Here is a 22805-nt window from a genome sequence, read left to right as displayed (position 1 = left end):
TGCCATCTAGTGGTGACGCATAGAAATCAGAATTTTGAAATGAGTAAAATTTTAGTTCCTGAAGTTTACATGATTCTTAAAGAGAAATCCTGGGGAGGACCGTACCCCGGCCCCATGGATGTTATGATCTTCCGGTGCACAACCCAAGTGCTACTAGAAATGGTGAGACGCGGCCCACGACTGCCGGAGCTGCAGCCAATCACAAAGTGCTCTGCACATTCATAAGGAAAAAAGACAACCCTTTCAATGACATTGGGGCAGATTTACTTACCCGGTCCTGTCGCGATCCAGCGGCGCATACTCCATCGAGGATTCGGGTCTTCTGGCAATTCACTAAAGTCGTGCGCCCGATGCCCACCAGGTGTCGCTGCTGCGCCAAGGTTTGCTGGAGTTCACCATCCTTTTCCTGGGCGTGAGCCAAAAACCCAGGGCATTTCAGGGAAATTCCATAATAAAAAAAAGGCGCAAATCCATAATATTCAGGAATCCCAACGAAAAATAGAGATTCGGCCCCTTAGTAAATGACCCACACTATGTCTATACAAACCTATGGTATAGTGTAAGGAAAGTATGGTGTGGACTCCTATTCCATGCTGGTTCTGATGCTAGTCCCTGCTGCTCTGTCGTGGTTCTGAGGCTAGTCCCTGATGCTCTATACTAGTAGTGGTGCTGGTCCCTGCTGCTCTGTGCTGGTTCTGGTGCTGGTCCCTGCTGCTCTGTACTGGTTCTGGTGCTGGTCCCGGTCCCTACTGCTCTGTACTGGTGCTGGTTCCGGTCCCTGCTGCTCTGTACTGGTGCTGGTTCCGGTCCCTGCTGCTCTGTACTGGTGCTGGTTCCGGTCCCTGCTGCTCTGTGCTGGTTCCGGTCCCTGCTGCTCTGTACTGGTGCTGGTCCTGGTCCCTGCTGCTCTGTACTGGTGCTGGTTCCGGTCCCTGCTGCTCTGTACTGGTGCTGGTTCCAGTCCCTGCTGCTCTGTGCTGGTTCCGGTCCCTGCTGCTCTGTACTGGTGCTGGTTCCGGTCCCTGCTGCTCTGTACTGGTACTGGTTCCGGTCACTGCTGCTCTGTACTGGTTCCGGTCACTGCTGCTCTATACAGGTTACATGGTATTATAGTTAAATGGGTAATGATGTAATAAGCTGCTGTAACGGATACATTGTAACGGCGCAGCTGGGAGGCAGGGGGTTAATATGGGCAGGGGGTGTAAGTGGAGATAGTCGCACGCTGCCCATGGCTATTTATAAATGTCCACATGACCCCCGCGCTGCCTGCACAGGACAATGCGTGCAAACTAGAGACCGCACTCAGGACTGCAGGTGAGGAGACCCCCAGAGACCCCAAGGGAGAGGGGCTAGGGGCAGAGGAGGGGGCTCAGGGGTCACAGAATAAACTCTGAATGTGAGATACTAAAGGGCAAGAGCTACCGATGGACGAGGGGTAACATGGGCACATGGGGGGTACACTATGAGGGGCACAGCATGGGGGTGGGTGTACACTATGAGGGGCACAGCATGGGGAGGGTGTATACAGTATGACCCCTGTAACCCTTCATAGTGTCTGTGCTATGACCCCTACACCCCCTCATAGTGTCTGTGCTATGACCCCTGCGCCCCCTCATAGTGTCTGTGCTATGACCCCTGCGCCCCCTCATAGTGTCTGTGCTATGACCCCTGCACCCCCTCATAGTGTCTGTGCTATGACCCCTGCGCCCCCTCATAGTGTCTGTGCTATGACCCCTGCGCCCCCTCATAGTGTCTGTGCTATGACCCCTGCGCCCCCTCATAGTGTCTGTGCTATGACCCCTGCGCCCCCTCATAGTGTCTGTGCTATGACCCCTGCGCCCCCTCATAGTGTCTGTGCTATGACCCCTGCGCCCCCTCATAGTGTCTGTGCTATGACCCCTGCGCCCCCTCATAGTGTCTGTGCTATGACCCCTGCGCCCCCTCATAGTGTCTGTGCTATGACCCCTGCGCCCCCTCATAGTGTAGGTGCTATGACCCCTGCGCCCCCTCATAGTGTCTGTGCTATGACCCCTGTACCCCCTCATAGTGTCTGTGCTATGACCCCTGTACCCCCCTCATAGTGTCTGTGCTATGACCCCTGGACCCCTCATAGTGTCTGTGCTATGACCCCTGCGCCCCCTCATAGTGTCTGTGCTATGACCCCTGCGCCCCCTCATAGTGTCTGTGCTATGACCCCTGAACCCCTCATAGTGTCTGTGCTATGACCCCTGCGCCCCCTCATAGTGTCTGTGCTATGACCCCTGTGCCCCCTCATAGTGTCTCTACTGTACCTTATTCCCCTTCCCCTGTGACCTTGGGTCTTATTTACAGCACGGATTTGTTAAATACCTTTCTCTGTTCACAGCTGGATGACATCTGAATAATATCACGGGGAGACTGACCATGGTGAGTACACGGCCGTCACCCGCCATGAGAGACACAGCTTCTTATAGGCTAAATCTTCATAGAAAATTGTTCCTACACAAATTTGCACTTATCCCATACAGAACCAGACACATAGAGTAACACACATAATTTGGTGACGAAGGGATGAGCACATAATATGGTGATGAAGTGATGAGCACATAATATGGTGATGAAGTGATGAGCACATAATATGGTGATGAAGGGATGAGCACATAATATGGTGAAGAAGGGATGAGCACATAATTTGGTGATGAAGTGATGAGCACATAATATGGTGAAGAAGGGATGAGCACATAATTTGGTGACGAAGGGATGAGCACATAATATGGTGATGAAGTGATGAGCGTATAACATGGTGATACAGTGATGAGCACATAATATGGTGAAGAAGGGATGAGCACATAATATGGTGATGAAGCGATGAGCGCATAATATGGTGATGAAGTGATGAGCACATAATATGGTGATGAAGTGATGAGCACATAATATGGTGAAGAAGGGATGAGCACATAATATGGTGAAGAAGGGATGAGCACATAATATGGTGATGAAGGGATGAGCACATAATATGGTGAAGAAGGGATGAGCACATAATTTGGTGACGAAGGGATGAGCACATAATATGGTGATGAAGTGATGAGCGTATAACATGGTGATACAGTGATGAGCACATAATATGGTGAAGAAGGGATGAGCTCATAATATGGTGATGAAGTGATGAGCACATAATATGGTGAAGAAGGGATGAGCACATAATATGGTGATGAAGTGATGAGCACATAATATGGTGACGAAGGGATGAGCACATAATATGGTGAAGAAGGGATGAGCACATAATATGGTGATGAAGTGATGAGCACATAATATGGTGAAGAAGGGATGAGCACATAATATGGTGATGAAGCGATGAGCGCATAATATGGTGATGAAGTGATGAGCACATAATATGGTGATGAAGTGATGAGCACATAATATGGTGAAGAAGGGATGAGCACATAATATGGTGATGAAGTGATGAGCACATAATATGGTGAAGAAGGGATGAGCACATAATTTGGTGACGAAGGGATGAGCACATAATATGGTGATGAAGTGATGAGCGTATAACATGGTGATACAGTGATGAGCACATAATATGGTGAAGAAGGGATGAGCACATAATATGGTGATGAAGTGATGAGCACATAATATGGTAAAGAAGGGATGAGCACATAATATGGTGATGAAGCGATGAGCGCATAATATGGTGATGAAGTGATGAGCACATAATATGGTGATGAAGTGATGAGCACATAATATGGTGAAGAAGGGATGAGCACATAATATGGTGATGAAGTGATGAGCACATAATATGGTGAAGAAGGGATGAGCACATAATTTGGTGACGAAGGGATGAGCACATAATATGGTGATGAAGTGATGAGCGTATAACATGGTGATACAGTGATGAGCACATAATATGGTGAAGAAGGGATGAGCACATAATATGGTGATGAAGCGATGAGCACATAATATGGTGATGAAGTGATGAGCACATAATATGGTGATGAAGTGATGAGCACATAATATGGTGAAGAAGGGATGAGCTCATAATATGGTGATGAAGTGATGAGCACATAATATGGTGAAGAAGGGATGAGCACATAATATGGTGAAGAAGGGATGAGCACATAATATGGTGAAGAAGGGATGAGCACATAATATGGTGATGAAGCGATGAGCGCATAATATGGTGATGAAGCGATGAGCGCATAACTTGGTGATGAAGGGATGAGCACATAATATGGTGAAGAAGGGATGAGCACATAATATGGTGATGAAGCGATGAGCGCATAACATGGTGATGAAGTGATGAGCACATAATATGGTGAAGAAGGGATGAGCACATAATATGGTGATGAAGTGATGAGCACATAATATGGTGAAGAAGGGATGAGAGCATAATATGGTGATGAAGTGATGAGCGCATAATATGTTGATGAAGTGATGAGCGCATAACATGGGGATGAAGTGATGAGCGCATAACATGGGGATGAAGTGATGAGCTCATAATATGGTGATACAGTGATGAGCACATAACATGGGGATGAAGTGATGAGCGCATAACATGGGGATGAAGTGATGAGCGCATAACATGGGGATGAAGTGATGAGCGCATAACATGGGGATGAAGTGATGAGCGTATAACATGGTGATACAGTGATGAGCACATAATATGGTGATACAGTGATGAGCACATAATATGGTGATACAGTGATGAGCACATAATATGGTGATGAAGTGATGAGCACATAATTTGGTGATGAAGTAATGTTTATTATATAGTTTTTAAACTTTGGTTATTTTTCTTTCAGGGGAGGACCCAGCGGCCTCCGGTAGGACAGCACAGGCACTGCCAGAACTGCTTCAACAAGCGCTGCAGTGCCCCTGTCAACACTGGCATCTCCTGTGTCGTGATCAACTGCAGACTGCACTGTGGCGCCACTTTCCACCTGTGTAAGGAAGAAGAGCACCGACTGCTGTGCCCCAACGAGTGGGTGCCCTGTCTGAACTCTGTCTTTGGATGCCCTTTCTCAATGTCCCGATGCAAGCAGGCAAGGCACCTGAAGCACTGTCCGGCCAGCGTGGTCTGCTGCTCCATGGAGTGGAACCGGTTTCCAACTATTGACAAGGACCAGACACTCTTTAAGAATCTCCTACAGGAAGACGGTGGAGAGGAAAGTCTGGACGTGGCTCTAACCCTGAGAGACCAGAAGGTCCTGTTCAGTTCCCTCAAAATGGCTGAACTGTATCCTGAGCTCTCTGAGGATCCAAAAGACACAATCACTTCAGGTCTTTTGGAATTGGAGCAGGAGGTTGGTGCAATAGGGGGGACAGATCCGGAGAACGTGGAGAATGTAGACATAAGCAATGGGGAGATTGTTGGACTGACTCAGTACGAAAGAGAGGCCCTGGCTCGGGGACAGGATGATTTGGATTTGGACAAATTTAAAATGTGGGACACTATATTTAGCAAAGAGATGAAGGCGTCCAAGACACTGCAGTCCAATACTGGGCAGGCCAACAGCAGCAGCAGCAAGCCGCCTGACACAAGCAAACAGGCTGGCAACAAACCCAAAGAAGAAGCTGTGGAAAGTCAAGAACCAGATGATGCCAAAGAGTCAGAAGAAGCGCGAAAGCTGGAGATGATCAATCTGGAGAAGACCGGATTCGCTCCATGGCAAGAGGGTGTCCTCGAAAGACTGAAAGCTGAGGTGGATTGTGGGAGTTACAACATGTATCTAGTACATCACGGCAGCATGCTGATACGATTTGGACAAATGGCTGCCTGTACCCCTAGAGATAAAGACTTTGTCTACGGCAATCTGGAGGCCCAGACTGTAAAGACTGTCTGCACCTTCAAAGTACCAACAAGCTACTGCGGCAGAAGAGCCAAACTTGCAGATGATAACATCAAGAAAGAAAAAGCTCAGAAACTGGTGGACACCTCTGACCTTGGGGTCCCAGTGGACAAGTTGCCATTGACCGACACCATTAACACTACTTTGCTGGTGGCCCTCGAGAGAGAACTGAAGGGCCACGCTGTCTCTCAGATGAAGGCCCTTGATGGCTTACTCATTGACTTTGGGACTCAGACCTATGATTTTGGAGCAGATCCTTTTACTAAAAAGTCAGTTTTATTGGACCTTCTGCCGGAGAAGAACATGAGAAGATTAGGTCTATACTTGGACGTAGAGAGTGAGTGTGTGAGCTCAAGACACAACAAATCCAACTCCTCCTTCACGTTCTCCTGTAATCTCTTCTTCCGCCGGGATGAATTTGCTTCACACTTTAAGAATGTCCACTCTGACATGCAGACCTGCCTGGGGGGCTGGTTCCAGCAGCGTTGCCCTCTTTCTTACTTGGGTTGCACCTTTTTACAAAACAGATTTGGGACTGCGGGACAAAGGTCTCAGGTCATCTACTGCAAACACATGAAGACATTTGCCATAAAACCACTGGTGGATGATACTTTATATGAAGGTGTAAGACCCAATCTGTCAAGAAGTCATCGGGGGAAGAGCAAGGACTCTCTGAGCACCCTGCCGTTGGAGGTCCTTCAACATATTGCTGGGTTCCTGGACAGCTTCAGTCTGTGTCAACTCTCACAGGTGTCTTCACTCATGAGAGATATCTGTGCCTTGCTGTTACAGGAGAGGGGGATGGTCCATCTGTACTGGGAGAAGAAGACCTATTCACATGGTGGAACATCATGGAGATGTCGGAAAAAGGTAGGTGCACTTACCAGGGCGTTCATAGAGGAAGACTATGATTCTGCATTCCCATGTTCAGGTCTATGTATCTCAAGTGACTATTACTCCATTATTATGTCTCCCAGTGGACCTTCTAAGTCAATATCACTTTGTCCCTTACTAGTCTCAGGTGAAGACCCTACCAGTGACTAAACTATTGCGGTTATAAGGACCTACCTCTCATATAAATGGCCACTCGAGAACAGTAAAGCAACTTTGCAAGTGGTTGTACAGCAGTCTATCAATTGGGTCCCAGCGCAGTTGGTGATTCCACCCTGGGGCACATTGTACCATCTCAGGTTCTGGTCCTATTATCTGAGCAATAGTGTTTCTGGTGGTGGCATTGTTCTTTTCATGACTTTGTAACCAGCCAAGGATCACCAGGTTCCTACCACAGGATGGTCAATCCACTGTTGTCAGCACCTTCACCCATCAGCTGATCATATGAAGTCTGCCCCCGATAAGAATAAAGGTGGGGGACTCAATCTCTTCCAGTTTATCTTGAGAAGGGGCAGTGCAGATTCTATTGGCTTGTGGGTATTAGTGTCCGTAGTGTAGTGTCTTTAGATCACTGCCAGATTTACGTTAGAATGACTCGTTTTTGTTCCGTTTTGAAAACGCATCCATTTTTGACCAGTTTTAATTAAGATAATTGGTAAAACCTGTCAAAAACACATGCGTTTTTGGACGGACTTCTTAAAAACGGACCAAAAACGGGTTCAAAACGCCATGTATGGCATCACCCTTAGGCTATAGTGCACCTCACCACTTAATGCAGATAAGACCCTGAACACTATGTTCCCAAGTGGAACTCTAGAAGCCGCTCAGTCAAAAGTCTTTTTAGCTCCTGCAACATCTCATCTTCCATTTCACAGCCTTCTCTTTGGTTCCTCAGGACTGTCTCCATTCGGTTTGGCTTTAGCTGGTCCTTTGTCACAACGTCTAGCTGGCAAAATGCTCCTCAAATCCACAGGTCATGGTTGACATTCAATAAGGGTTTGTTGCTGGACTCGTAGACCCTCTCCACTCTGTAGTGTGGCCCCTCTAGCCTCGTACTTTCACCCCCATGTAGCCTTTCTCTGGCTTGGCATTTCTCTCTGCTCTTAGGAGCTTACTTTCTACGGGAGTCGAAGAGCATGACTCTCCTGTAAGGTGACGAGGCTGTATGTTACTCTTCCCTAGGTAGGTTTCGGTCCAGTCCTTTTACATCTGTGAGCTCATGACCCAATGTCACGGAGTTGCATGTGATGTTCTGTGTCCCTTCTCCTGCTCTTCAGACTCTGACTGAGCTGCTGTGAAATATTGGGACTAACTGTCCAGGCCGAGGCCGGGGCCGCCCTAATATCAGCCTCGGACCTTCCTCCTTCTATACTATTACACAATATAACAATAAAACAGAATAAATAGATCCAAACCCATGACGGCCAAGTAGATCTTCTCCGGGCTCCACTCACTACCTGAAAGGTTCAGGGAAACTGAAAGTGGATCTGTCATGGGAATATGGGGTTATAAACTCTGACCTTAATATAATTATCACCTGACCAGAGTCAACGACTTACCCCTCATAACTTATACAGAGGACATTAGAGAAGAGACAAAGCATTGCCTCAATCCAGGAGCTCGGTGGACTTGGTGGCCTCTTCTTCAGGATCTCTAGAAATATCTGGTCGATCACCTGATTTTACCAGTCCAATGACCTTCCTGTCACTGGGTGAAGTAACCACTTTCTCTCCCACTACAGCTTCCTATTAGTCACACAGCTCCACCAATCAGTGGCTGTTGCTAACCCCAGAGAACTTCCCCCTGAAACCACCTATATTGTGAATGGAAAATTTCTCTCTAAAATTTGAAACAATCCAGTAAAGGGGGTCCATATGTTCTAAATGTTATTCCCTTATCTATACAGAGGACAATAAACAAACACCCGGGGGCAGGTTCTGGATGACCAGGGACTATCCTGCGGCCAGTGACCTGCCGGAGGCCATTTTATAGGAGACCAGTAGTGACCCCCGGGAGTCATGGATGCTCCAGTGATTCTCCAGATGTGGACATTATGTATCTGGAGATTCCCAATGTCTTCACAGGACAGAGGCCATTGGCTGTAGGATATTACACCCTCCATTATACACCTACATATATCGGACATTTAGGGGGTCCTGTAATCTGTGGACAGGGTCTAATATCCCACCTGATGTGCCACATGTGACGTCAATGGGGTCTAATGATCTTATTGACCCGTCACGTTATAATTAGCCTCTCTGGATATAGAAGCCACCATGACATTTCACCCCTTGTTGTCTTCCAGGTCTGGAATTTTAGCAGCCTCTTCTCTCCGGTGCGGCAGTGGACGCTCCATGACATCTCCTCCATGTCTCAGCACCTCAAGGTTTGTCCCTTTAACATCCCAGAGCTGAAGATGGATCCGTTCCAACTCCCCAGCGTGTACGACCATGAGAAGGGGCAGAAGGAGAGTCTACTAAACCTGAGGAAGAGGCTGTGACCACAAAGGCCGAGACGGCCCGCACCCACACCGCAAGGGGCGGGGCTTCAGAAAGTCCACGACTGAGGAATCCCAGAGCCCCACCCCTTACCCGCCAGAAGAATTTACTACAAAGAAAATTCATACAAAAGTCTAATAAAAATGCATTCAAATTTGACAAATTTCTGCTATAATATGTGTTTTTATTAAATACAAAATGTCTTCCTGGAATGAGAACATTCTTGTTTACACCCAAATATTAATACATCTCACAGCTGATGGATTTTTACCGTGTATCCACTCTAAACAATTAGAGATGGGCGAATTTGTTAAAATTCGGTTTGTCCCAAATCGCCAAATCTTTCGGAAAAATTTGATTCATTCAGAATCGAATCATGACGAATAGCGAATCACGCAGCAGCAGGAGCCCACAGAGTGGCACAATGATATAGTGTGACAATTTCAGTCCCTGGTAAAGATGGTAGGAGACAGATGGAGCAACTGGCAGCAGATGTGTGGCATCAGGCGGGTGGCAGCATCAGAATAGTGGCTGAGGCAGGTAGTTAGAATCCAGACTCATTTCTCAATGTTTGGAGGAGGCGTCATGGCTGATCTAATCTGATGCATTAGGCATTGGTGATTGGTGAGTTGAAATCCCGGCCGATCCAAGCCTGATTCATCTTGACAAAGGTCAGTCTCTTCACATTACGGGTGGACAAGCGGGTTCTCCTGGGGGTAACGATGGCCCCCGCCGCACTGTAGGCCGTTCTGACGCTGCAACTAGAGGAGGCTGTGCTTGGTTTTGTAAGAATGGCTGAAGTGCGTGCACAGTGTCCTGGCCATTTTTAGAATGTCTTGCAGATGGGTGGAAGACTTCAGGAACTCGTTGACAACATTGTCTGTCACCATGGTTCCGATTTTCAGTTGTCGCAGAGAAAGCCACACATTGATTTCTTCTTGCATGACGCAGAGCAGTTCCTCCCCTGTGTGACTTTGTTCGCCCAGGCAAACCAGGTGTAGAACTGCGTGACACCGCTGCGCCCTGCACATGTGGTATGATGGGGCAGCACTTGTGGAGGCTGAGGTGGTGGTGGAGAAGGAGGCGGACACTGGCGCAGGAGCAGCAGTTTGACAACATGGAGGAGATAGCGCCGTCTCCTGTTGAAGTTGTTGGTATGGCTGGGCGGGAAGCACATTCACCCAGTGGGCCGTAAAGGACATATACTGGCCCTGACCATAATTACAGCTCCACACGTCCGCGCTGCCGTGCACCTTGAAAGAAACTGATAAGCTCAAGGACTGGTCCACCTTCTGTTGTACATATTGGTGAAGGGCTGGCACTGCCTTTTTAGAAAAAAAATGGTGGCTTGGAACTCTTCACCTCAGTTAGGCACAAGCCATTAGTTCTCTGCACGGTGCAGAGTCCACGACTTGGAAAGGGAGAGACTGCAGTACCAACAACTTTGACAAGAGCACGATCAGCTTCTGCACCTTAGGATGGCTGGACGCATAGAGTTGTCTCTTTGTAATCGCCTCTTTCAAAGACTGCATAGGTATTGGAGCCTTGACAGGCTGAAATGGCATATGTGCCACTAGGTTCTGCTGCTGCTGCGGTGGCAAGATGGACCTCCACATCTGTTCCACGTTTCTTCCAGGCCATAGGATGGTGACGCTGCACGTGTTGACGCAGGGCTGTGGTGCCAACGTTAGTTCCCTGGCCACGCTTTACTTTCAGCCCGCAGACACGACATATACCCACGCTCGGCTCCTCTGGTGTCTTAAGAAAAAACCTGCCACACCGCCGAGGTGGTAATTTTACCGCCAACACTCTGCACTGAGAGACTACTACCGCCACTGCCTCGCTGAGCCCCTGTGCCACTGCTTACTTGGACATGCAAATCAGGATTTGTACCCGGCAGACGTTTGGCTCTCATCCTCGCACTGCTGCCACCCTTCTGACTCACGGCAAAAGTAGCGACTTGCAACGCGCAATCTGACACTCTTTTCGCCTGATATGATGATGAATCCCCTGCTACACCCAGCTCCCAAGTGCGATCGGCTACATCATCGTCAATTTGCGTTTCCCGGTCACTGCTACTCTCCTCACCGGTGTCAGTATGCACAGCCTGCCTACTGCAGGAAGCAGCGGATTTCTGCCCCACCTCTTCACTGCCAAGCAGCTGCTCACTGTCCCCAATCACTTCGTCCTCGCTGAATAGTGGCGCGGAGCCCAAACCACCTAGTAGCTCTCTGGCTGCGGGAAAGGAACAGGACAGAGCCTGGTTGAGGACAGGTGAGGGCCGCTGACCTGCCCGTGGGCCATGCCAACTAATTGTTGTATCTGAGGAACCCACGGACTCTTGGCTGAGGTTGTCAGATGTTATATTTGAGGAATTGGATGACCTAGTGAAACTGATTCGCCCATCTCTAGTGAGGAGTGAAAAATGGAAACGCAAAAACAATAAATTGGTTTGAGGCGAAGGGGTTAAAAAGATGTCACATATTTTTTATTGTCTTTTTATCCAGTTATCTTTTCTATCACATGTGGATATGAATCTCCGGCCGTCTTTCTTCTCTTTTCTATGTTTCTCTTCTCCCTCTTCCCTTATTTCTTCTTCTTTGTAACTTTTTGTGCACATTTTCCTATAATTGTTTCTCTCTGTATATTATATTATATTATATCCTGTTCTTTGCTCCTATAAATGGACTTGTTGTGAAGCCTCTGACTGTTTGCGGTGAATGAGTTGAGTCTTTCCTCGTGTTATCTGTAGGATGAGATTATTGGGGAGTGTAAATAACGTTCAGTATTTTCATTATACTCTGCAGTAAAACCGGATTCATTCAGATATTGTACAAATCGCATGATCATTACCTCCGCAGTAGCAACACGTCGCCCACATATCTTAAAGGGGCGGGTCACTTCACCTCATGTTTCTTGTAATGTCTGTGTAAGTGTTGGGGGGGAGGGAGCAGGATATGAGGTGATTTACCTATATCCATCTATTACTAGTCCTGATTCGCTTTCCTGATATGTAAAGTGAAGCCTTCGGTCTTTCACCTCATCAGCCGGAGATTCCTGACCATAAAATGGCCGCAGATGGAGGGTCATGTGATCTCTATCTGTCCATGAGCAATCGCGGGCAGGGCGATTGCTGATGGACAGGTCCGGGCAGGGCGATTGCTGATGGACAGATAGAGATCACATGACCCTCCATTTTATGGTCAGGAATCTCTGGCTAAAAGAGGTAAAAGACAGGAGAAGTCACTTTACATATCAGGAAAGCGAAATATTAATAGATGTATATTGGTAATTATTACCTCATATCCTTCTTTCATCTTACCCTTTTGTTTGATAACTCATTCTGGTTGGAAGCGCTGCCCTTTTTGATATTAAATTATTAAACTTATGCATTCTAATGACTCCATAACTCCGTTACCTGAAGTGATTGCTGAACTAGTGAGTGTAATATTGTATTTGGGCCGAATCTATGCAAAGTGTCTCGACGCCCTTATACATGGCGAGTGGTGGAAGGTAAAATCACTCAGGTTCTGGAGGGCGGGGAGCTGTCAGAGGAAGATCCAGTGTGACCCGATATCTCCCGTCCTGAACCTAATTCTGTGATCCTGACAATCCCACATACACTTGAACCATAGAGGCCTATGGGAGCTGTGCACCTGGAGTCATAGTATCTATAGGGGGAATACAGGCAGTCCCCGACTTACAGCGTTCCGAGATACGAACAACCAAGGTAACTAAGGAAGCGTGAGATCGCACCAGCTAATACTTCCTTAGTTACCAGCAACCCGTGGGCTCTTCTAAATATCTTATCCTATGCCATACAAAACTAAAAAAATTCAACTTAAGTACAAGCCTCCGGTCCCTATCTTGCACGTAACCCGGGGACTGCCTACAGCCCCCTATTAATCCTGGGAGATCTCCTCCAAAATATCAAGAATCTGCAAAATCTGCAAAAAAAAAAAAACGGCCAGGAAATCCGGATCACACATTAAGCACAGAGATAGACTCAGAGCACATTTATGAGACAGGAGGGATCTAGAGCATGTACATGATGCATGGGCAGAGTTCTAGAGCATGAAGATGGTGTATGGGCAGGGTTCTAGAGCATGCAGACGATGCCCATACATGTAGGCATGTATGGGCAGGGTTCTAGAGCATGAAGAGGATGTACGGGCAGGGTTCTAGAGCATCTAGATGATGTATGGCCAGGGTTCTAAAGCATGTAGAGGATGTATGGTCAGGGTTCTAGAGCTTGTAGAGGATGTATGGCCAAGGTTCTAGAGCATGCAGAGGATGTATGGCCAGGGTTCTAGAGCATGCAGAGGATGTATGGCCAGGGTTCTAGAGCATGCAGAGGATGTATGGCCAGGGTTCTAGAGCATGCAGAGGATGTATGGGCAGGGTTCTAGAGCATGTAAATGATGTATGAGCAGAGTTCTAGAGCATGTAGATGATGTATGGGCAGGGTTCTAGAGCATGTAAATGTTGTATGGGCAGGGTTCTAGAGCATGTAGATGATGTATGGGCAGGGTTCTAGAGCATGTAGATGATGCATGGTCAGGGTTCTAGAGCATGTAGATGATGTATGGGCAGGGTTCTAGAGCATGTAGAGGATGTATGGGCAGGGTTCTAGAGCATGTAGATGATGTATGGGCAGGGTTCTAGAGCATTTAGATGATGCATGGTCAGGGTTCTAGAGCATGTAGATGATGTATGGGCAGGGTTTAGCACACATAACGCACAGGGTTAGCTTCAGATCACATACATGTACACAAAATAGAACTTATAACATGCAGATCCCGTGAACTGTGCCCTATGCCCAGTCTTGTGCCAGTATACCCGGGCCGCTGTGCCCATTCTCACGGCTTACACTGGACTCTGCAGGTGATAAAGAGCTGGTCTTATATTACAATGAGTAGTTTTTTTTAGGAGTCATTTTTAATTTCTGGGTGTTGGTCTCTACTGAGGGTCAGTTTTCTGTTTGTGCTTCACGTATCACCAGGGCCGGATTATAGCGGGGGCACCCTGGGTGCGTGCCCCGGAGCCCCCACCACTTGGTACTTAAAGAAGCCCCCACCAAATGTGGGTGATTCAGGTGACTGCATGGCCGCCGGAATCGCCCACAGTATACGTAGGTCCGTCTCCCCGGCCGGTACCCCATAGACTTTAATCTATGAAGTGGAACAATAATTTCCCTGCTCTGCCATAGACCATCGGACCTGTACCAAGACAGTGGTGCCCTGCCGCTGCGCCACTAGTGCCAAAAGGAGGAAGTCACGCGCATCAGGAGAACAGAGGAAGGTGAGTTCAATTTGATTAATTTGCCTAGGGCTGTATATAGTTACTAAGGAGGCTGTATATAGTTATTATGGGGGGGTGTATATAGTTATTATAGGGTGGCTGTATATATTATAGGGGGACTGGATATTTTTATTACTAGCAACAATTGTGGGGAGGGCCACCACCAGTTTGCGCCCAGGGGCCTCCACCACCCATAATACGGCCCTGCGTGTCACCACCACAGCCCCCCCACCACTGTGTCCCTGGTCTGATTGTCACCTCTACCTTGTGTCTGCACCTTGGTGTAATGCCACCAACCACATACAGAGACGTTTCCCATCACCACGGCATGAGCAAACGGGTGACTGTCCTCTCCTCCACCACAACAAGACACCGACGAAGCTCTTCTTCTCCTCAGCATCAGGGACTTACCTCCACCACATTCCCTCCTCCAGGTCAGTGCATGGGGCGGCCCCAGACAACAGATAGAAACATGTGAGGACAGTGAGAGAACATGCAGAATACACAGAGCAGAGAGGTGGCCTCCTACATCAGTGGTGGCCTCCTATATCAGTGGTGGCCTCCTGCATCAGTGGTGGCCTCCTGCATCAGTGGTGGCCTCCTGCATCAGTGGTGGCCTCCTGCATCAGTGGTGGCCTCCTGCATCAGTGGTGGCCTCCTGCATCAGTGGTGGCCTCCTACATCAGTGGTGGCCTCCTACATCAGTGGTGGCCTCCTACATCAGTGGTGGCCTCCTACATCAGTGGTGGCCTCCTACATCAGTGGTGGCCTCCTACATCAGTGGTGGCCTCCTACATCAGTGGTGGCTTCCTACATCAGTGGTGGCCTCCTACATCAGTGGTGGCCTCCTGCATCAGTGGTGGCCTCCTACATCAGTGGTGGCCTCCTACATCAGTGGTGGCTTCCTACATCAGTGGTGGCCTCCTACATCAGTGGTGGCCTCCTACATCAGTGGTGGCCTCCTACATCAGTGGTGGCTTCCTACATCAGTGGTGGCCTCCTGCATCAGTGGTGGCTTCCTACATCAGTGGTGGCCTCCTGCATCAGTGGTGGCTTCCTACCTCCAGCAGTGGCCTCCATTAGGCCCCTCGCTCTTCACGTTGTCTGTACCCGCTCTTCCTGATCCGGCGTTGCCACCATTGCTGGAGACATGAAATATACAGATTGTGTGAAGACCCTGCAGACCATGGGGGAAGGAGATAATGTCTGGGGTATGACAGACATGTCCAGACTGCGGTGCACATAACACCCAGAGTATCTCCAAGATCCGGACCTGAGCACCAAGGAACAGTGACAAATGGTAAAACCAAGGCGAGAGCTTCACCAACCTCCAGATGATGGCCCCAGGAGCTCTCTGATATCAGGGGGCCTACTGCAGAGCCCGATGCAGGCCCCTTCTCCTCGAGGGCGAATGTAGGAAATGTAATTGTATGACTGGTGATGGGGGGCGCTCTAACACCAATATACAGGGTGGGGTCTGTACCTCTGTGTGGAGGGCTCAGGATGATAACCAGGGGATCCCTAAGATGCCACATTTACCCCCTGACCCCATGTTTCTAGCACAGGACAGAGTTGTTATTGTGAGGAGCCTCAGGATGACGGTCTGTGGAGGCTTCTCCTTTCCTCTTCTATCTGTTCAGTAGGAAGTTCTGGAGAACATCTGGAGAACATCCTAGAAGATGGGACTAGATCCAGGCACCAGGAGAGGGAAGGACACTCAGCAGCCATAGCCGGGATCTTCTCCAGTGATGGGAGAACCTGATAGCAAGAGGAAGCTCAACCGAGAGAGGATCAGAGGGAACCCAAAGGAGGAAGAATATTACTCACCAGGAACAAGAGGAAAATAACCTTCACTGCAAGAACAGGAAGAGCAACATAAACCAAGAACTGGAGAGAAGATCCGGAGGCTGCAAGAAGACAGAGACAACGAGGAGATGTACAATATATATATATACCCCAGTAATACCCCTCTTACCTGTAATACCACTACATGGGGTATAACACCCAGTAATACCCCTCTTACCTGTAATCTCCAGTACATGGGGTATAATACCCAGTAATACCCCTCTTACCTGTAATCTCCACTACATGGGGTATAACACCCAGTAATACCCCTCTTACCTGTAATCTCCACTACATGGGGTATAATACCCAGTAATACCCCTCTTACCTGTAATCTCCAGTACATGGGGTATAATACCCAGTAATATCCCTCTTACCTGTAATCTCCAGTACATGGGGTATAATACCCAGTAATATCCCTCTTACCTGTAATCTCCACTACATGGGGTATAATACCCAGTAATACCCCTCTTACCTGTAATCTCCAGTACATGGGGTATAATACCCAGTAATATCCCTCTTACCTGTAATCTCCACTACATGGGGTATAATACCCAGTAATACCCCTCTTACCTGTAACTACCACTACATGGGGTATAATACCCAGTAATACCCCTCTTACCTGTAATCTCCAGTACATGGGGTATAATACCCAGTAATATCCCTCTTACCTGTAATCTCCACTACATGGGGTATAATACCCAGTAATACCCCTCTTACCTGTAACTACCACTACATGGGGTATAATACCCAGTAATACCCCTCTTACCTGTAATCTCCAGTACATGGGGTATAATACCCAGTAATATCCCTCTTACCTGTAATCTCCACTACATGGGGTATAATACCCAGTAATACCCCTCTTACCTGTAACTACCACTACATGGGGTATAATACCCAGTAATACCCCTCTTACCTGTAATCTCCAGTACATGGGGTATAATACCCAGTAATACCCCTCTTACCTGTAATCTCCAGTACGTGGGGTATAATACCCAGTAATACCCCTCTTACCTGTAATCTCCACTACATGGGGTATAAGACCCAGTAATACCCCTCTTACCTGTAATCTCCAGTACGTGGGGTATAATACCCAGTAATACCCCTCTTACCTGTAATCTCCAGTACAAGGGGTATAATACCCAGTAATACCCCTCTTACCTGTAATCTCCACTACATGGGGTATAATACCCAGTAATACCCCTCTTACCTGTAATCTCCAATACATGGGGTGTAACACCCAGTACTACCCATCTTACCTGTAATCTCCACTACATGGGGTATAATGCCCAGCAATACCCCTCTTACCTGTAATCTCCAGTACATGGGGTATAATACCCAGTAATACCCCTCTTACCTGTAATCTCCACTACATGGGGTATAATACCCAGTAATACCCCTCTTACCTGTAATCTCCAGTACATGGGGTATAATACCCAGTAATACCCCTCTTACCTGTAATCTCCAGTACATGGGGTATAATACCCAGTAATACCCCTCTTACCTGTAATCTCCAGTACATGGGGTATAATACCCAGTAATACCCCTCTTACCTGTAATCTCCAGTACATGGGGTATAATACCCAGTAATACCCCTCTTACTTGTAATCTCCAGTACATGGGAAATAATCCCCAGTAATACCCCTCCTACCTGTAATCTCCACTACATGGGGTATAACACCCAGTAATACCCCTCTTACCTGTAATCTCCAGTACATGGGGTATAACACCCAGTAATACCCCTCTTACCTGTAATCTCCAGTACATGGGGTATAAAACCCAGTAATACCCCTGTTACCTGTAATCTCCACTACATGGGGTATAACACCCAGTAATACCCCTGTTACCTGTAATCTCCACTACATGGGGTATAATACCCAGTAATACCCCTCTTACCTGTAATCTCCAGTACATGGGGTATAATACCCAGTAATACCCCTCTTACCTGTAATCTCCACTACATGGGGTATAATACCCAGTAATACCCCTCTTACCTGTAATCAGAAGTACATGGGGTATAATACCCAGTAATACCCCTCTTACCTGTAATCTCCAGTACATGGGGTATAATACCCAGTAATACCCCTCTTACCTGTAATCTCCAGTACATGGGGTATAATACCCAGTAATACCCCTCTTACCTGTAATCTCCACTACATGGGGTATAATACCCAGTAATACCCCTCTTACCTGTAATCTCCAGTACATGGGGTATAATACCCAGTAATACCCCTCTTACCTGTTATCTCCAGTACATGGGGTATAATACCCAGTAATACCCCTCTTACCTGTAATCTCCACTACATGGGGTATAACACCCAGTAATACCCCTCTTACCTGTAATCTCCACTACATGGGGTATAACACCCAGTAATACCCCTCTTACCTGTAATCTCCAGTACATGGGGTATAACACCCAGTAATACCCCTCTTACCTGTAATCTCCAGTACATGGGGTATAACACCCAGTAATACCCCTCTTACCTGTAATCGCCAGTACATGGGGTATAACACCCAGTAATACCCCTCTTACCTGTAATCTCCACAACATGGTATATAACACCCAGTAATACCCCTCTTACCTGTAACTACCACTACATGGGGTATAATACCCAGTAATACCCCTCTTACCTGTAATCTCCAGTACGTGGGGTATAATACCCAGTAATACCCTTCTTACCTGTAATCTCCACTACATGGGGTATAACACCCAGTAATACCCCTCTTACCTGTAATCTCCAGTACGTGGGGTATAATACCCAGTAATACCCCTCTTACCTGTAATCTCCAGTACATGGGGTATAATACCCAGTAATACCCCTCTAACGTGTAATCTCCACTACATGGGGTATAATACCCAGTAATACCCCTCTTACCTGTAATCTCCACTACATGGGGTATAACACCCAGTAATACCCCTGTTACCTGTAATCTCCACTACATGGAATATAACACCCAGTAATACCCCTCTTACCTATAATCTCCACTACATGGGGTATAATACCCAGTAATACCCCTCTTTCCTGTAATCTCCAGTACATGGGGTATAATACCCAGTAATACCCCTCTTACCTGTAATCTCCAGTACATGGGGTATAATACCCAGTAATACCCCTCTTACCTGTAATCTCCAGTACATGGGGTATAATACCCAGTAATACCCCTCTTACCTGTAATCAGAAGTACATGGGGTATAATACCCAGTAATACCCCTCTTACCTGTAATCTCCAGTACATGGGGTATAACACCCAGTAATACCCCTCTTACCTGTAATCTCCACTACATGGGGTATAATACCCAGTAATACCCCTCTTACCTGTAATCTCCAGTACATGGGGTATAACACCCAGTAATACCCCTCTTACCTGTAATACCACTACATGGGGTATATTACCCAGTAATACCCCTCTTACCTGTAATCTCCACTACATGGGGTATAACACCCAGTAATACCCCTGTTACCTGTAATCTCCACTACATGGGGTATAATACCCAGTAATACCCCTCTTACCTGTAATCTCCAGTACATGGGGTATAATACCCAGTAATACCCCTCTTACCTGTAATCTCCACTACATGGGGTATAATACCCAGTAATACCCCTCTTACCTGTAATCAGAAGTACATGGGGTATAATACCCAGTAATACCCCTCTACCTGTAATCTCCAGTACATGGGGTATAATACCCAGTAATACCCCTCTTACCTGTAATCTCCACTACATGGGGTATAATACCCAGTAATACACCTCTTACCTGTAATCTCCAGTACATGGGGTATAATACCCAGTAATACCCCTCTTACCTGTTACTACCACTACACGGGGTATAATACCCAGTAATACCCCTCTTACCTGTAATCTCCAGTACATGGGGTATAATACCCAGTAATACCCCTCTTACCTGTAATCTCCACTACATGGGGTATAACACCCAGTAATACCCCTCTTACCTGTAATCTCCAGTACATGGGGTATAACACCCAGTAAAACCACTCTTACCTGTAATCTCCAGTACATGGGGTATAATACCCAGTAATACCCCTCTTACCTGTAATCTCCAGTACATGGGGTATAACACCCAGTAAAACCACTCTTACCTGTAATCTCCAGTACATGGGGTATAATACCCAGTAATACCCCTCTTACCTGTAATCTCCACTACATGGGGTACAATCCCCAGTAATACTCCTCTTACCTGTAATCTCCACTACATGGGGTATAATACCCAGTAATACCCCTCTTACCTGTAATCTCCAGTACATGGGGTATAACACCCAGTAATACCCCTCTTACCTGTAATCTCCACTACATGGAATATAACACCCAGTAATACCCCTCTTACCTATAATCTCCACTACATGGGGTATAATACCCAGTAATACCCCTCTTACCTGTAATCTCCAGTACATGGGGTATAATACCCAGTAATACCCCTCTTACCTGTAATCTCCACTACATGGGGTATAACACCCAGTAATACCCCTCTTACCTGTAATCTCCACTACATGGGGTATAATACCCAGTAATACCCCTCTTACCTGTAATCTCCAGTACATGGGGTATAATACCCAGTAATACCCCTCTTACCTGTTATCTCCAGTACATGGGGTATAATACCCAGTAATACCCCTCTTACCTGTAATCTCCACTACATGGGGTATAACACCCAGTAATACCCCTCTTACCTGTAATCTCCACTACATGGGGTATAACACCCAGTAATACCCCTCTTACCTGTAATCTCCAGTACATGGGGTATAACACCCAGTAATACCCCTCTTACCTGTAATCTCCAGTACATGGGGTATAACACCCAGTAATACCCCTCTTACCTGTAATCGCCAGTACATGGGGTATAACACCCAGTAATACCCCTCTTACCTGTAATCTCCACAACATGGTATATAACACCCAGTAATACCCCTCTTACCTGTAACTACCACTACATGGGGTATAATACCCAGTAATACCCCTCTTACCTGTAATCTCCAGTACGTGGGGTATAATACCCAGTAATACCCTTCTTACCTGTAATCTCCACTACATGGGGTATAACACCCAGTAATACCCCTCTTACCTGTAATCTCCAGTACGTGGGGTATAATACCCAGTAATACCCCTCTTACCTGTAATCTCCAGTACAAGGGGTATAATACCCAGTAATACCCCTCTAACGTGTAATCTCCACTACATGGGGTATAATACCCAGTAATACCCCTCTTACCTGTAATCTCCACTACATGGGGTATAACACCCAGTAATACCCCTGTTACCTGTAATCTCCACTACATGGAATATAACACCCAGTAATACCCCTCTTACCTATAATCTCCACTACATGGGGTATAATACCCAGTAATACCCCTCTTTCCTGTAATCTCCAGTACATGGGGTATAATACCCAGTAATACCCCTCTTACCTGTAATCTCCAGTACAAGGGGTATAATACCCAGTAATACCCCTCTTACCTGTAATCTCCAGTACATGGGGTATAACACCCAGTAATAACCCTCTTACCTGTAATCTCCAGTACATGGGGTATAACACCCAGTAATACCCCTCTTACCTGTAATCTCCACTACATGGGGTATAATACCCAGTAATACCCCTCTTACCTGTAATCTCCAGTACATGGGGTATAATACCCAGTAATACCCCTCTTACCTGTAATCTCCACTACATGGGGTACAATACCCAGTAATACCCCTCTGACCTGTAATCAGAAGTACATGGGGTATAATACCCAGTAATACCCCTCTTACCTGTAATCTCCAGTACATGGGGTATAATACCCAGTAATACCCCTCTTACCTGTAATCTCCACTACATGGGGTATAATACCCAGTAATACCCCTCTTACCTGTAATCTCCAGTACATGGGGTATAATACCCAGTAATACCCCTCTTACCTGTAATCTCCACTACATGGGGTATAATACCCAGTAATACCCCTCTGACCTGTAATCAGAAGTACATGGGGTATAATACCCAGTAATACCCCTCTTACCTGTAATCTCCAGTACATGGGGTATAATACCCAGTAATACCCCTCTTACCTGTAATCTCCAGTACATGGGGTATAACACCCAGTAATACCCCTCTTACCTGTAATCTCCAGTACATGGGGTATTACACCCAGTAATACCCCTCTTACCTGTAATCTCCAGTACATGGGGTATAACACCCAGTAATACCCCTCTTACCTGTAATCTCCACTACATGGGGTATAATACCCAGTAATACCCCTCTTACCTGTAATCTCCAGTACATGGGGTATAATACCCAGTAATACCCCTCTTACCTGTAATCTCCACTACATGGGGTATAATACCCAGTGATACCCCTCTGACCTGTCATCAGAAGTACATGGGGTATAATACCCAGTAATACCCCTCTTACCTGTAATCTCCAGTACATGGGGTATAATACCCAGTAATACCCC

The 22805-nt window shown here is 47.0% G+C and overlaps 2 protein-coding genes across 2 annotated transcripts in view; one reads left to right on the top strand and one right to left on the bottom strand.

Annotated features, from left to right (window-relative positions):
- Positions 1–1249: 1249 nt before the first annotated feature.
- LOC140108516 (F-box only protein 40-like) lies at positions 1250–9625 on the top strand. Its single transcript, XM_072131783.1, has 4 exons — positions 1250–1314; positions 2366–2406; positions 4782–6698; positions 9025–9625. Exons 2-4 carry the CDS (start codon positions 2404–2406, stop codon positions 9217–9219), a joined length of 2115 nt encoding a protein of 704 aa, XP_071987884.1. The 5' UTR covers positions 1250–1314; positions 2366–2403; the 3' UTR covers positions 9220–9625.
- Positions 9626–11612: 1987 nt separating this feature from the next.
- The window catches only part of LOC140108515 (uncharacterized), a 52982-nt gene continuing 41789 nt past the window's right edge, over positions 11613–22805 (bottom strand). The window contains exons 3-4 of the mRNA XM_072131782.1: positions 16346–16425; positions 11613–11963 (exon numbers count right to left, since the gene is read on the bottom strand). Of these exons, the coding sequence (XP_071987883.1) occupies positions 11895–11963; positions 16346–16425 (149 nt within the window). The 3' untranslated portion in view covers positions 11613–11894. The remainder of the gene's footprint in view (positions 11964–16345; positions 16426–22805) is intronic.

This window comes from Engystomops pustulosus, unplaced genomic scaffold, assembly GCF_040894005.1.
Source record: "Engystomops pustulosus unplaced genomic scaffold, aEngPut4.maternal MAT_SCAFFOLD_142, whole genome shotgun sequence".
NCBI classification, from domain to species: domain Eukaryota; kingdom Metazoa; phylum Chordata; class Amphibia; order Anura; family Leptodactylidae; genus Engystomops; species Engystomops pustulosus.
This window is presented reverse-complemented; position numbering and strand designations above follow the sequence as displayed.